The sequence below is a fragment of the Triticum urartu genome, chromosome 5A (assembly GCF_056163025.1).
Source record: "Triticum urartu cultivar PI428250 chromosome 5A, HENAU_Tu73, whole genome shotgun sequence".
Taxonomy (NCBI): Eukaryota; Viridiplantae; Streptophyta; class Magnoliopsida; order Poales; family Poaceae; genus Triticum; species Triticum urartu.
The window spans coordinates 566,929,267-566,945,838 of NC_141877.1; the positions used below are offsets into that span (position 1 = coordinate 566,929,267).

General features: G+C 46.6%; 2 protein-coding genes across 2 annotated transcripts; both read right to left on the reverse strand.

Annotated features, from left to right (window-relative positions):
• Positions 1–315: 315 nt before the first annotated feature.
• Positions 316–2,411, reverse strand: LOC125510616 (putative LRR receptor-like serine/threonine-protein kinase At3g47570). The gene is made up of 2 exons (XM_048675842.2): positions 1,037–2,411; positions 316–902 (listed from the first exon to the last, which is right to left on the reverse strand). Exons 1-2 carry the CDS (start codon positions 2,409–2,411, stop codon positions 526–528), a joined length of 1,752 nt encoding a protein of 583 aa, XP_048531799.2. The 3' UTR covers positions 316–525.
• A 65-nt stretch (positions 2,412–2,476) lies between these two features.
• On the reverse strand, positions 2,477–4,013 carry LOC147972921 (uncharacterized). Its single transcript, XM_087521747.1, has one exon. The coding sequence runs from the start codon at positions 3,953–3,955 to the stop codon at positions 2,477–2,479; it is 1,479 nt and encodes a 492-aa protein (XP_087377873.1). The 5' UTR covers positions 3,956–4,013.
• Positions 4,014–16,572: the final 12,559 nt, after the last annotated feature.

The following is a 16,572-nucleotide window of genomic DNA, read 5'->3' on the forward strand; positions in this document are numbered from 1 at the left end:
ACTAGTAGAGCTTCAGTTGTGTGCCCTGAACTACATGATCAGGCCGGTCAGTTCGAGTTGTGGCGTGTCTCTCGGGTCATGGTAATTCGGTAGGTCCGCGTACCAACTGTACATGTTGCTAAATTGCTATGCTTGACGTTTCGACCGCCGGCAAGATCACAGTGACTGTAATGATCGATGCATATGCAGAAAGCACATACAAAACTCACCAGTACACTCACTATGTTTTACTGCAATCAGCTCAATGGTTCGCTCCACCAACGCAAAAGAATACGTTATTGGCTGATCTTCATTTGACTAGCACAATTATAACTGACCGACTCCACTTGCTCACAGAACAACCTGCAAATACATGCTCAGAGAAGGACTACATTTCCCCCGGCTTTGCTTTCTACTTAAGGTAGACGTGATTACTGTGATGAACAACAACAAGAAGAAGAACAAGTACATTGGAATAAGAAGAGAAACAAATACAAGCATGCGCATTTATAGATGAGACAAGAGGCAAGAAACTAGGTAGCTCGATCACTGTGTTGCACTACATGATGTCTTGGATGTTCGCCCAGTGAACTCAGCTTTGATCTTCTTCAGCGTCACCACCACGTCGCGCATCGTCATCCTTTGGTCAGGCGAGTCGCTAGAACATAGTAAACCCAGCTCGAACAAGGACACAACAAAACCATTGTCCAAGCTGCAGTTCGAAAGAGAGGAACCTTGCACTAAGTGGCCATCGACGACCTGGAAAAGATCTGCAGGAAATGCTTGATGAACCCACTGCCTAAGGGTTAGCTGTGCATCGAACATAGCGTCGGTCGGTCTTCTTCCGGTGAAAACTTCAAGGAGCATGATCCCATAACTGAACACATCGCTCTTCCGCGATGCTTTTCCAAGTGTTCCGTACTCTACCCAAGAAAAACGTAAACCGGAATTAAAATGCAGTTTCTCGGCCTTATTGTTCTGGGTGGAGCCATAACTATCAATGATTTTTAACATCTAGTTGGTTGAACAAGGTAACATGAGCTAGCTAATTAAGTACCTGGTGCCATGTATCCAACTGTTCCAGGCATGCTCCCAGATATCACTGAGTTGTCGTCGAGAAGCAACCTTGCAATGCCAAAGTCCGCCACATGTGCAGTCATCTCCTCGTCAAACAACACATTACTAGGTTTCAAGTCACAGTGCAAGATCAACTCATGATGATCATGGTGCAAATACTCAATTGCCATCGACACATCGAGCATGATGCCAAGTCTATCAAGGAATCCTAGGTGTAGTGTACTTTGAGAGGAGTGTAGGAGTGCCTCTAAGCTACCATTTGGCATGTACTCAAGCACTAGTGCTTTGAAGTCATGTGTGGAACATGTGTTGAGTATCTTTATCAGGTTGCGGTGTCGCGTCACGCAAAGAACGCGACACTCAATGTCAAAACTTTGAATGGCCTGCTCTAGTTGCATGTCAAGAACTTTTATCGCGACCACCAAGCCGTTGCTCAATAAGCCCTTATAGACTTTTCCGAAGCTTCCTGATCCGAGGATGTTATGTTCACCAAAATTATCGGTGGCGTGAATGAGCTCCCGATAAGAGATTATCTGATGGCCCATGATATTGGTTGGATTTAAAGATGCATTGCACTCATCCTTCTTAATTTTCTTTTCAAGCCATAGGTATACACAAATGGCAATGGCAACCACGGCTAATATGAGGGTTGGGAGTAGGAATAGTGGGAAGTGTATAGCAGTTGAGGGAGATCTGCCAAGGCAAGGCGAAAATCGGAGGCGCGGAGCACCACATAGGCCAGCATTGCCAATCAAAGATTGTACCGTGAGGTTTGAGAAAATACCTCCCCCGGGTATTTGGCCTTCTAGCCTGTTGAATGAAAGGTTTAAGATAGTCAAATAGGTAAAGTTTGCAAGAAACTTGGGAATGGTACCCGAGAGATTGTTAAATGAGAGGTCTAATGATGCTAAGCTTTTTAGTTTTTCGAATGTGCCCGGAATTGAGTTTTCCAATGAGTTGTGGGATAGATTTAGGTAGGTTAGCATGTTAAGTTGTCCAAGTGATCTTGGGATGCTTCCTGTCAATAGGTTTGAAGAGATGTCCATTTGATATGTTTGTCTTAGACTAGAAATATCGGATGGTAGTGCACCAACAAAGGAATTGTGAGAAATATCCAATTTGATAAGTTTATTCAGGTGGAAAAAGCTCGTGGGTATTGTTGAGCTTAGCTGGTTATTAGACAAGTTGATGTTTTCTAACCAACTAAGGTTACCAAAGTTGCCTGGTATGCAGCCCGAGAATTTGTTTGCCTGGAGAAATAAATGTTGAACCCTCCCGAGCATACCTATTTGTGTTGGTATCAGACCTAACATGTGATTGTGGGAGAGATCAAGGTACAAAAGATTTTCTAACATAGAAATGGACTCTGGAATTGGCTCGGTGAATAGGTTGTTTGAAAGATCTATCACTTCAAGACTGCTTATGTTTGAATTGCTACCGGAAGGCCACCTGTTAACTTATTATAACCTGCAGAGAAAATGGCTAAACGTGAAGTGATGTTTCCCACAAGGTCAGGAAGGATGCCGGTGAAAGAATTTTCTTGTACGTCAATGCCTTGGAGTTGTCTGCACTTGGAAAGATCTAACAAAAAGTCTAAATTCCCATCTAAATTGTTATCCGACAAATCAAGCACGTTCAAATCTGCATTATATTCAAGTGTACTTGGTCCTTGGCCGGACAATTGATTAGTTCCCAAATTTAGGTAAGACAATCTGGACAAATTCCAGAGGGAGTCTGGAATGTTTCCTGTGAATTGGTTGTATCCAACATGCAAATATGATAGTTTCTGCATAAGACCCAATTCTCGTGGAATTTCCCCTTCCAAGTTGCCATTAGATAGTTCTAATGCAGCAAGACTGGTGAGATTGCCTAGATTAGCTGGAATTGACCCTATGAGGTTATTAAAACCCAAGGAAAGCTCTTCAAGGTGTGATAATTTGGCTAACCATGTTGGCACGACATCCACAAAGGAATTTCTACTCAAAGATATTACTTTTAGGTACTGGCACGATGCAAGCCCCGACGGAAACCGACCGGTAAAGTTGTTACGAAATAGTGAAAAAAATTGTAGCATTGGGAGGCTAAAAGTTTGATTGGTCGGAAATATTCCAGACAGGTTGCCGTTTCCTGCAAGTGCAAAAATTTGTAACCTAGACATGTTGTACATGGCTTGCGGCACTAGGCCGGAGAGTTGATTAACCTGTAGGTTTAAGACTTGAAGCATGGGTAGGGACGCAATGGTGTGTGGTATAGGACCCGATAGGCTGTTATTGCCAAAACTGATGTATGACAATGAAGGCGTGTTGTTGAACAAATACGGAGATATTTCGCCACTCAAGTCATTTCCATACAAATTAATTTTCCGAAGGTTGTGCATATGAAGTAGCAATTTAGGAGGGATCTGGCCCGAGAGTTGGTTCAAATCTAGACCAAGGAACTCCAGCCTCGTTAGGTTCCCCAGGGTAGGAGGTATGATGCTAGACAAGCTATTTCCACTGAGGCGAAGATACTTTAGACGATGTAGCCTGCCAAGTTCGGGTGGAATGGCGCCAGTGAGATTGGTGTTTGTGAGGTTGAGGACGGAGAGGAAAGAGAGGTTACCGACATGAGTTGTCATGGAACCAGCGAGCGGCATGCCCGGCAACGACAGAGCGGTGACCCGTTGCCTGCGCCGGCTGCACGAGACGCCGACCCAGTAACAAAAGGACGTGCCGGTGGTCCAGTTGCCGGCAAGGATGCCAAGAGGGTCGGCGAGCTGGGCTTTGAAAGCCAGCAGCGCGGCGAGGTCGGTGTCGCCGCCGGAGCTGCTGGCCGGGCTGGGAGAAGATGATGAGAGGACCGACAGTAGCGCGAGTATGAAGAAGATGGGAATGGGAGTAGACGATGTTGGAGAGGCCATTGATCGAGCTGTTTATCTGTGTGAGTGGGCATCAAAGAGCGGTGTGCGTGTGCATGGACTGGGAGTGTAGAGGTGTATTTGTAGTCTCATGTCTCCATGATTCCATCGCAGGCAACCATGACCTTGTTGCAGCCATGGCGCGCACGGCACGGCAAGGCAACCGGATCTTTCAAAGTCAGTCAAGCGCTTGCATGCATGTTCCAGGAAAGTCTCCAGGAAACACATGCTGCCGACTGCTGCAGCAGCTGATTAAACTTGTGGACCATGAAGTGAAATGCAGGAGTGGGTGGCCATTCATGGCGTGTAAGACTTGACCTGTGGTGAACTTGTTCCGGTTTGAAGTTTAGCTGCATGCGGCCAACCGGCCGGCCGGCAGGCCACTATAGACAAGGGGGAAAGTGTGAACCGGCCTTGCTGTGCGGGCGGCAGCTAGCCTTGACCGACGACGTGCCTCGTCTTGATCTGCTCTCGTCAACACCTCGGAGACTCCAGTGGTAGCTAGTCCACATCGTACGTAGAAGATGTTGGCGACAAAGACGCGCATTACGGAAACATGTAAATAGTGTCATTTCGTAGGGCATAACTTCACTTTCAACGTATACGATCGATCAAGACACATGGCAGCAGAAAATTGCTTCGGTCGGCGATGCATGCCCACATCCGTGTAAATTCACCTCTACGCTTGTTTGTTCACCTGGACACACGATCAGCTGGTCAGCTCCCTCCTCTTTTCCCCGTTCTTTCATCTTCATGGTAGTTTTCGGTCATCCCCTAAGTGGACGCTTATTTTGTCCCTGTATGTTTGGATCGGACAATCCAAACATTTTCAATCCATCAACATAGATGCTCATACTGGGCCGGACACGGGCACATTATTCTTCCCTCGCTCGACCCCCGCCCTCTCCTCATCCACCGGCCCCTCCCCCCCCCCCCCCCCCACACACACACACGCGCGCGCGCGCATCGGCTAAAAAAGGACCTCCGGATGACGCTGATTTGCGGACCCAAGCGCACGTGTGTCCATTTAATACGACAGGCAGCGGTAGGTAGAAGATCAAAGTGTTGTCTCGAGGCAGACACGCAGGCGTGCATCTAGTGTCTGCATGGACGCGAATCTGGCGCAAATTTGGGCTGAAAATGCGTCCAGACAGACACTGAGTGGACGCAATTTGTGGATGAGTTAGGCCATCATTTCTGTTTGTTTTGGCCCGATCGACCACGCACGGACCAAATGAGTTGTTGGGGAAAGTAGCAATAATTTAAAATTTTCCTACGTGTCACCAAGATCTATCTATGGAGTCATCTAGCAACGAGGGAGGAGTGGATCTACATACCCTTGTAGATCGCGCGCGGAAGCGTTCAAGAGAGCGGGGTTGATGGAGTCGTACTCGTCGTGATTCAAATCACCGATGATCCTAGCGCCGAACGGACGGCACCTCCGCGTTCAACACACGTACGGAACGGAGACGTCTCCCACGCCTTGATCCAGCAAGGAGGAGGGAGAGGTTGATGGAGATCCAGCAGCACGACGGCGTGGTGGAAGTAGCGGGATTCCAACAGGGCTTCGCTAAGCGCTGCGGGAGGAGGGAGATGTGTCACGAGAGGGAGAGGGAGGCGCCAGGGCTCAGGTATCTTTGCTCCTCCTTTTCCCCACTATATATAGGGCCAAGGGAGAGGGGGGAGGCGCAGCCCTTGCCCCTTCCTCCAAGGAAGGGTGCGGCCAAGGGGGGGAGGAGTCCATCCTCCCCAAGGCACCTCGGAGGTGCCTTCCCCCTTTAGGACTCTCCCCTTTTTTCTCTCTCTTGGCGCATGGGCCTCTTGGGGCTGGTGCCCTTGGCCCATATAGGCCAAGGCACACCCCCTACAGCCCATGTGGCCCCCGGGGCAGGTGGCCCCACCCGGTGGACCCCCGGGACCCTTCCGGTGATCCCGGTACAATACCGGTGACCCCGAAACTTGTCCCGATGGCCGAAATAGCACTTCCTATATATAATTCTTTACCTCCGGACCATTCCGGAACTCCCCGTGATGTCCGGGATCTCATCCGGGACTCCGAACAACATTCGGGTTACCGCATACTAATATCTCTACAACCCTAGCGTCATCGAACCTTAAGTGTGTAGACCCTATGGGTTCGGGAGACATGCAGACATGACCGAGACGACTCTCCGGTTAATAACCAACAGCGGGATCTGGATACCCATGTTGGCTCCCACATGTTCCACGATGATCTCATCGGATGAACCACGATGTCAAGAACTTAATCAATCCCGTATACAATTCCCTTTGTCTATCGGTATGTTACTTGCCCGAGATTCGATCGTCGGTATCCAATACCTAGTTCAATCTCGTTACCGGCAAGTCTCTTTACTCGTTCCGTAACACATCATCCCGTGATCAACTCCTTGGTCACATTGCGCATATGATGATGTCCTACCGAGTGGGCCCAGAGATACCTCTCCGCTTACACGGAGTGACAAATCCCAGTCTCGATTCGTGCCAACCCAACAGACACTTTCAGAGATACCTGTAATGTACCTTTATAGCCACCCAGTTATGTTGTGACGTTTGGCACACCCAAAGCACTCCTACGGTATCCGGGAGTTGCACAATCTCATGGTCTAAGGAAATGATACTTGACATTAGAAAAGCTTTAGCATACGAACTACACGATCTAGTGCTATGCTTAGGATTGGGTCTTGTCCATCACATCATTCTCCTAATGATGTGATCCCGTTATCAACGACATCCAATGTCCATGGTCAGGAAACCGTAACCATCTATTGATCAACGAGCTAGTCAACTAGAGGCTTACTAGGGACATGGTGTTGTCTATGTATCCACACATGTATCTGAGTTTCCTATCAATACAATTCCAGCATGGATAATAAACGATTATCATGAACAAGGAAATATAATAATAACTAATTTATTATTGCCTCTAGGGCATATTTCCAACAGTCTCCCACTTGCACTAGAGTCAATAATCTAGTTCACATCGTCGTGTGATTAACACTCACAGGTCACATCGCCATGTGACTATCACCCAAGAGTTTACTAGAGTCAGTAGTCTAGTTCACATCACTATGTGATTAACACTCAATGAGTTTTAGGTTTGATCATGTTGCTTGTGAGAGAGGTTTTAGTCAACGGGTCCGAACCTTTCAGATCCGTGTGTGCTTTACAAATCTCTATGTCATCTCCTAGATGTAGCTACCACGCTCTATTTGGAGCTATTCCAAATAACTGTTCTACTTGGAGCTATTCTAAATTGTTGCTCCATTATATGCATCCGGTATCTCTACTCAGAGCTATCCGGATAGGTGTTAAGCTTGCATCGACGTAACCCTTTACGACGAACTCTTTTTACCACCTCCATAACCGAGAAACTTCCTTAGTCCACTAGTTACTAAGGACAACTTTGACCACTGTCCTGTGATCCGTTCTTGGATCACTCTTGTACCCCTTGACTGACTCATGGCAAGGCACACTTCAGGTGCGATACACAGCATAGCATACTGTAGAGCCTATGTCTTAAGCATAGGGGACGACCTTCGTCCTTTTTCTCTATTCTGCCGTGGTCGAGCTTTAAGTCTTAACTTCATACCTTACAACTCAGGCAAGAACTCCTTCTTTGACTGGTCCATCTTGAACACCTTCAAGGTCATGTCAAGGTATGTGCTCATTTGAAAGTACCATTATGCGTTTTGATCTATCCTTATAGATCTTGATGCTCAATGTTCAAGTAGCTTAATCCAGGCTTTCCATTGAAAAACACTTTCCAAATAACCCTATATGCTTTCCAGAAATTCTACGTCATTTCCGATCAACAACATATATTCATCAGAAATTCTATAGTGCTCCCACTCACTTCTTTGGAAATACAAGTTTCTCATAAACTTTGTATAAACCCAAAATCTTTGATCATCTTATCAAAGCATACATTCCAACTCCGAGATACTTACTCCAGTCCTCAGAAGGATTGCTGGAGCTTTGCATACTTATTAGCATCTTTCAGGATTGACAAAACCTTCCGGTTGTATCACATACAACCTTTCCTAAAGAAAATCGTCGAGGAAACAATGTTTTGACATCCTATCTGCAAGATTTCATAAATAATGCAGTAATCGCTAATATAATTCCAACAGACTCTTAGCATCGCTACGAGTGAGAAAGTCTCACCGTAGTCAACTCCTTGAACTTGTCGGAAAACATCTTAACGACAAGTCGAGCTTTCTTAATGGTGACATTTACCATCATTGTCCATCTTCCTTTTAAAATCCATATGTACCTAACAGCCTTACGACCATCAAGTAGTTCTTCCAAAGTCTACACTTTGTTTTCATATATGGATCCTCTCTCGGATTATATGGCCTCGAGCCATTTATCGGAATCCGGGCCCACCATTGCTTCTCCATAGTTCGTAGGTTCATTGTTGTCTAGCAACATGACTTCCAAGACAGGATTACGTACCACTCTGAAGTAGTACGCATCCTTGTCATCCCACGAGGTTTGGTAGTGACTTGATCTGAAGTTTCATGATCACTATCATAAGCTTCCACTTCAATTGGTGTAGGTGCCACAGGAACAACTTCCTGTGCCCTGCCACACACTAGTTGAAGAGACGGTTCAATAACCTCATCAAGTCTCCACCATCCTCCCACTCAATTCTTTCGAGAGAAACTTTTCCTCGAGAAAGGACCCGATTCTGGAAACAATCCCATATTGCTTTCGGATCTGAGATAGGAGGTATGCCCAACTGTTTTGGGTGTCCTATGAAGATGCATTTATCCGCTTTGGGTTCGAGCTTATCAGCCTGAAACTTTTTCACATAAGCGTCGCAGCCCCAAACTTTTAAGAAATGACAGTTTAGGTTTCTCTAAACCATAGTTCATACGGTGTCATCTCATCGGAATTACGTGGTGCCCTATTTAAAGTGAATGTGGTTGTCTTTAATGCCTAACCCATAAACTATCATGGTAATTCGATAAGAGACATCATGGTATGCATCATATCCAATAGGGTGCAGTTATGATGTTCGGACACACCATCACACTATGGTGTTCCAGGCTGTATTAGTTGTGAAACAATTTCCACAATGTCTTAATTCCGTGCCAAACTCGCAATTCAGATATTCATCTCTATGATCATATCATAGATATTTTATCCTCTTGTCACGACGATCTTTCAACTTCACCCTGAACTTACTTGAACCTTTCAATAATTCAGACTCGTGATTCATCAAGTAAATATACTCAACATCTACTCAAATCATCTGTGAAGTAAGAACATAACGATATCCACTACATGCCTCAGCACTCATTGGATTGCACACATCAAAATGTATTACTTCCAACAAGTTGCTTTCTAGTTCCATTTTACTGGAAACGAGGCTTTCAGTCATCTTGCCCATGTGGCATGATTTGCATGTCTCAAGTGATTCAAAATCAAGTGAGTACAAAATGGTCCATTTGCATGGAATTTCTTCATGTATATATACCAATAGACACGGTTCGCATGTCCCAAACTTTTCAAAAACGAGTGAGCCCAAAGATCCATCAACATGGAGCTTCTTCATGCGTTTTATACCGATATGACTTACGTGGCAGTGCCACAAGTAGGTGGTACTATCATTACTATCTTTTGGCATGAACATGTGTATCACTACGATCGAGATTCAATAAACCATTCATTATAGGTGCAAGACCATTGAAGGTATTATTCAAATAAACAGAGTAACCATTATTCTCCTTAAATGAATAACCGTATTGCGATAGACATAATCCAATCATGTCTATGCTCAACGCAAACACCAATCTCGATGGTAGAGGGAGCGTGCGATGCTTGATCATATCAACATTGGAAACACTTCCAACACATATCGTCAGCTCACCTTTAGCTAGTCTCTGTTTATTCCGTAGCTTTTATTTCGAGTTACTAACACTTAGCAACCGAACCGGTATCTAATACCCTGGTGCTACTAGGAGTACTAGTAAAGTACACATCAACACAATGTATATCCAATATACTTCTATCGACAGCCTTCTCATCTACCAAGTATCTAGGGTAATCCTGCTCCAGTGGCTGTTCCCCTTATTACAGAAGCACTTAGTCTCGGGTTTGGGTTCAACCTTGGGTTTCTTCACTTGAGCAGCAGCTGAATTGCTGTTTTATGAAGTATCCCTTCGTGCCCTTGCCCTTCTTGAAACTAGTGGTTTCACCAACCATCAACAATTGATGCTCCTTCTTGATCTCTACTTTTGTGGTGCCAAACATCGCGAATATCTCAAGAATCATCATATATGTCCCTGATATATTATAGTTCATCACGAAGCTCTAGCAGCTTGGTGGTAATGACTTTGGAGAACCATCACTATTTCATCTGGAAGATCAACTCCCACTCGATTCAAGCGATTGTTGTACTCAGACAATCTGAGCACAAGCTCAACAATTGAGCTTTTCTCCCTTAGTATGTAGGCTAGAAGAACCGTCGGAGGTCTTATACCTCTTGACGTGGGCACGAGCCTGAAATCCCAATTTCAGCCCTCGAAACATCTCATATGTTTCGCGACGTTTCAAAACATCTTTGGTGCCTCAATTCTAAACCATTTAACTGAACTATCACGTAGTTATCGAAACGTGTATGTCAGATGTTCGCAACATCCACAGACGACGTTCGAGGTTCAACACACCGAGCGGTGCATTAAGGACATAAGCCTTCTATGAAGCAATGAGGACAATCCTCAGTTTACGGACCTAGTCCGCATAATTGCTACTATCAACTTTCAACTAATTTTTCTCTAGGAACATATCTAAACAGTAGAACTATAGCGTGAGCTACGACATAATTTGCAAAATCCTTTTGACTATGTTCAGAATAATTAAGTTCATCTTATGAACTCCCACTTAAATAGACATCCCTCTAGTCATCTAAGTGATTACATGATCCGAGTGAACTAGGCCGTGTCCGATCATCACGTGAGACGGACTAGTCAACGTCGGTGAACATCATCATGTTGATCGTATCTACCATACGACTCATGCTCGACCTTTCGGTCTCTGTGTTCCGAGGCCATGTCTGTACATGCTAGGCTCGTCAAGTTAACCCCAAGTGTTTTTGCTGTGTTCCGAGGCCATGTCTGTACATGCTAGGCTCGTCAACACCCGTTGTATGTGAACGTAAGGATCTATCACACCCGATCATCACGGCGTGCTTCGAAACGACGAACTGTAGCAACGGTGCACAGTTAGGGGAGAACACTTCTTGAAATTTTAATGAGGGATCATCTTATTTACTACCGTCGTTCTAAGCAAACAAGATGTATAAACATGATAAACATGACATGCAATCAAATAATAGTGACATGATATGGCCAATATCATATAGCTCCTTTGATCTCCATCTTGGGGCTCCATGATCATCTTGTCACCGGTATGACACCATGATCTCCATCATCATGATCTCCATCATCGTGTCTCCATGAAGTTGTCACGTCATCTATTACTTCTACTACTACAGCTAACGGTTAGCAATAAAGTAAAGTAATTACATGACGTTTATGTTGACACGCAGGTCATAAATAAATTAAGACAACTCCTATGGCTCCTGCCGGTTGTCATACTCATCGACATGCAAGTCGTGATTCCTATTACAAGAACATGATCAATCTCATACATCACATATATCATTCATCACATCCTTTTGGCCATATCACATCACATAGCATACCCTGCAAAAACAAGTTAGACGTCCTCTAATTGTTGTTTGCATGTTTTACGTGGCTGCTATGGGTTTCTAGCAAGAACGTATCTTACCTACGCAAAACCACAACGTGATATGCCAATTGCTATTTACCCTTCATAAGGACCCTTTTCATCGAATCCGATCCGACTAAAGTGGGAGAGACAGACACCCGCCAGCCACCTTATGCAACTAGTGCATGTTTGTCGGTGGAACCGGTCTCACGTAAGAGTACGTGTAAGGTTGGTCCGGGCCGCTTCATCCCACGATGCCGCCGAATCAAGATAAGACTAGTAACGGCAAGCATATTGAACAAAATCAACGCCCATAACTACTTTGTGTTCTACTCGTGCATAGAATCTACGCAATAGACCTAGCTCATGATGCCACTGTTGGGGAACGTAGCAATAATTCAAGATTTTCCTACGTGTCACCAAGATCTATCTATGGAGTCATCTAGCAACGAGGGAGGAGTGGATCTACATACCCTTGTAGATCGCGCGCGGAAGCGTTCAAGAGAACGGGGCTGATGGAGTCGTACTCGTCGTGATTCAAATCACCGATGATCCTAGCGCCGAACGGACGGCACCTCCGCGTTCAACACACGTACGGAACGGAGACGTCTCCCACGCCTTGATCCAGCAAGGAGGAGGGAGAGGTTGATGGAGATCCAGCAGCACGACGGCGTGGTGGAAGTAGCGGGATTCCAACAGGGCTTCGCTAAGCGCTGCGGGAGGAGGGAGATGTGTCACGGGAGGAAGAGGGAGGCGCCAGGGCTCAGGTATCTTTGCTCCTCCTTTTCCCCACTATATATAGGGCCAAGGGAGAGGGGGGAGGCGCAGCCCTTGCCCCTTCCTCCAAGGAAGGGTGCGGCCAAGGGGGGGAGGAGTCCATCCTCCCCAAGGCACCTCGGAGGTGCCTTCCCCCTTTAGGACTCTCCCCTTTTTTCTCTCTCTTGGCGCATGGGCCTCTTGGGGCTGGTGCCCTTGGCCCATATAGGCCAAGGCACACCCCCTACAGCCCATGTGGCCCCCGGGGCAGGTGGCCCCACCCGGTGGACCCCCGGGACCCTTCTGGTGGTCCCGGTACAATACCGGTGACCCCGAAACTTGTCCCGATGGCCGAAATAGCACTTCCTATATATAATTCTTTACCTCCGGACCATTCCGGAACTCCTCGTGATGTCCGGGATCTCATCCGGGACTCCGAACAATATTCAGGTTACCGCATACTAATATCTCTACAACCCTAGCGTCACCGAACCTTAAGTGTGTAGACCCTACGGGTTCGGGAGACATGCAGACATGACCGAGACGACTCTCCGGTCAATAACCAACAGCGGGATCTGGATACCCATGTTGGCTCCCACATGTTCCACGATGATCTCATCGGATGAAGCACGATGTCAAGGACTTAATCAATCCCGTATACAATTCCCTTTGTCTATCGGTATGTTACTTGCCCGAGATTCGATCGTCGGTATCCAATACCTAGTTCAATCTCGTTACCGGCAAGTCTCTTTACTCGTTCCGTAACACATCATCCCGTGATCAACTCCTTGGTCACATTGCGCATATGATGATGTCCTACCGAGTGGGCCCAGAGATACCTCTCCGCTTACACGGAGTGACAAATCCCAGTCTCGATTCGTGCCAACCCAACAGACACTTTCAGAGATACCTGTAATGTACCTTTATAGCCATCCAGTTACGTTGTGATGTTTGGCACACCCAAAGCACTCCTACGGTATCCGGGAGTTGCACAATCTCATGGTCTAAGGAAATGATACTTGACATTAGAAAAGCTTTAGCATACGAACTACACGATCTAGTGCTATGCTTAGGATTGAGTCTTGTCCATCACATCATTCTCCTAATGATGTGATCCCGTTATCAACGACATCCAATGTCCATGGTCAGGAAACCGTAACCATCTATTGATCAACGAGCTAGTCAACTAGAGGCTTACTAGGGACATGGTGTTGTCTATGTATCCACACATGTATCTAAGTTTCCTATCAATACAATTCCAGCATGGATAATAAACGATTATCATGAACAAGGAAATATAATAATAACTAATTTATTATTGCCTCTAGGGCATATTTCCAACATGAGTCACCTCATTGGTGTTGGCCTAAGGACCAGGTTGGAGATTCTCTAATTGAGCCCACTTTTGCTGGAGCTCATCACTGTTGCCGGCCCACACCAGACAACAACAATGTAAGTCCGATTTCCTGCATTCCCACTTCACCCTTCCGAACCACTACAAAAGGTAAAAAAAACCTCCACCCCTCAGAAAAAAATTCCACATTCCAACGGATCTACTCTTGTTGGGGCGAAATTTGGTGTTTTGACCTTTTTGCGAAAATTGAGCCAGATTTGACCCTGGTTCGAAAAAAGTTTGGGATTTGACCCTTTTCGCACTGCCGGGATTGATGGTTGTGGGGTATACCAGCCTACCGTCGAGGTCTCTGGCGGTAGGCAACTTATCCATGTCAGTGCAGTGCAGCCCTACCGTCAAACAGGCTGGCGGTAGCCTGTGCAACCCTACCACCAAGGTGCCGAGCGGTAGGTGAGTACAAACACTGTATTTGATACTTAGAAATTATTTACGAACGGGGAGGGGAGGGGGATGCACCCCTACTGCCAAGGACCTTGGCGGTAGGTTGTTATACCCTTGTAACGCCCCAAGGCCGATGTGCCAGGTGTCCTCCGCTTATTTGCTGTTGTTGACTTGTCATTGCTTGCGTGTCATGCATTCCATATCATGTCATCATATGCATTTCATTTGCATACATGTTTGTCTCATGCATCCGAACATTTTCCCCGTTGTCCGTTTTGCAATCCGGCGCTCCTATGTCATCCGGTGTCCCTTTCTACCTCTTTTCGTGTGCGGGTGTTAAACGTTCTCGGATTGGACCGAGACTTGTCATGCGGCCTTGGTTTACTATCGGTAGACCGCCTGTCAAGTTTCGTGTCATTTGGACTTCGTTTAATACTCCAATGGTTAACCGAAGAACCGTAAAGGCCTCGTGTGTGTTGCAGCCCAACACCCCTCCAAAGTGGTCCAAAACCCACCTAAACCTATTCCATCATCTAGAGCGTTCGATCACGATCGCGTGGCCAAAAATCGCACCTCATTTGGACTCTCCTAGCTCCCTCTACCTCTATATAAAGGCCTTCTCCCCAAAAATCCGGGTCTCCTCCACCCCTAACCCTAATTTTTCCATCGCGCGCCGCCGGACAATGTCCGCCCTGGCCGGACAACCGCCGCCGCCGAACCGCGCCTATGGCAGGCCGCCACCTGTCCCTCTGCCACCGCGGGCCGCGGGGCCCGGTCACCGCCGCCGCATGCCCACGGGCGCGTGCCCGCACCGCAGCTCGTCGCCCTTCGCCGGAGTACGCGCCGGCCATCGCGCGCCTTCGCGGCCGGCAGCCGCACGCCGCCGCCCGTCGTCGCTCGCCGCCGCCACTCCTCGCCGCCGGCCGCCTCGTTCGCCGGCGCTGCCATCTCCGCCGCCTCGCTCGCGCCACCGCCGAGCTCCCTCGCTGCCGCCTCTCGCCGGCAACCGCGCCGCCCGGCCGGCCCCGACCTCCTCGCGCCGCCTCGCGCCCTCCTCCGTCCTCTCCGGTCATCGCCGGAGTCGCGAGCTCGCCGGAGAGATCCGCCGCCCGGATCTGGTGAGATTGGATCAGATCCACCAATCCCGCGATCCAAACAGCCCCCTCGTCTCGGATATCCTCATCCCGTGTTGACTTTTCGCGGAGGTGAATTCCACTAAGTCCCTGAAGTTTCCAGATTCATATGCCCATATTCATCGCATCATAACTCTGCACTCGTAGCTCCGATTCGCGTGTGTAGCATTTCAAAATGTTCGTCTCGACGAGTACAACATTTCATCTCATTGAATCATTTGCATTTGAGCTCATCTTGATGCCCGAAATACTGTTGGAAGAGGGCTATGTGATGATTATGTCAAATCTGTTTCAGCAAATGGCCTTTTGTCATTTTTGTCATGATTAGTGTGTGCATGCTATGATCCTGAGCTCTACATGTGTTTTGTTATATGTCATGCCATCTTTACAGGGGTGTATGCCATGTATTTTTGTGATCTTTGTGGTGACTAGTACAAGCATGCAAAGTAGCTTACTCGATGATGTTGATTTCAGGGACTTACAATTTCACTAAGTCCTTGTCATGTTATTGTTTTTATGCCTATGTTCATGTTGTTTCCTAGTGATCCATGCCTCTTTTGAGAATGATCAGTAAGGATGTTTTGTTAATATTGTTGTGCTCTATCCATCCATGTCTTTGTTTGCAATTATGGAGCACCCTAGCTTGAGTCAATCGAGCTCTACTTTTACTATAAAATGTTCCTGGCAGATTGTTAACATGTTTAGCGATTTTGCTGAGGTTGTTGCTATTGATCCGTGCATGCTATGCTGTTGTTCCTACCATGTCTAGCTTCTATGCCATGTCTTCTTGATGGGTGTATGCTTAGTTTGTCTTGCAATGCCTCGTAGTGAGTGCATCGAGTTCGTAAACATGCCTACTCGTTAATCTATTTTGCATGCTCCAGTTTTTCACTAAGTCTAAATCTATTTATGTTTTTACTATGTTCGCATGCTTGCAATTGTATTTTCTGATCCCTTTTGGCTCATGGTCACTAAGGGACTTTTGTTATATGCTTAGAGTAGCTTCATACCATGCCTTGCTTTGCCATGATATGTTCCTGTAGCATGTAGTTATCAGGCTCTAAAGTTTGCTTCCTGATGATAAATTTCGGACTTATGTTAATTTCACTAAGTCTGAAACCTGTTATCGTTTGCACTTTCGCCATGTTTGTTTGAAACTGCTATTGATTGAATTAGCC

Coding starts and splice junctions, on each gene's coding strand:
- LOC147972921 (XM_087521747.1), bottom strand. CDS start 3,955: ATGGCCTCTCCAACATCGTCTACTCCCATTCCCATCTTCTTCATACTC.
- LOC125510616 (XM_048675842.2), bottom strand. CDS start 2,411: ATGTTAGAAAATCTTTTGTACCTTGATCTCTCCCACAATCACATGTTA. Junction 903..1,036: donor AGTTGGATACATGGCACCAG/GTACTTAATTAG, acceptor TTTCTTGGGTAG/AGTACGGAACACTTGGAAAA.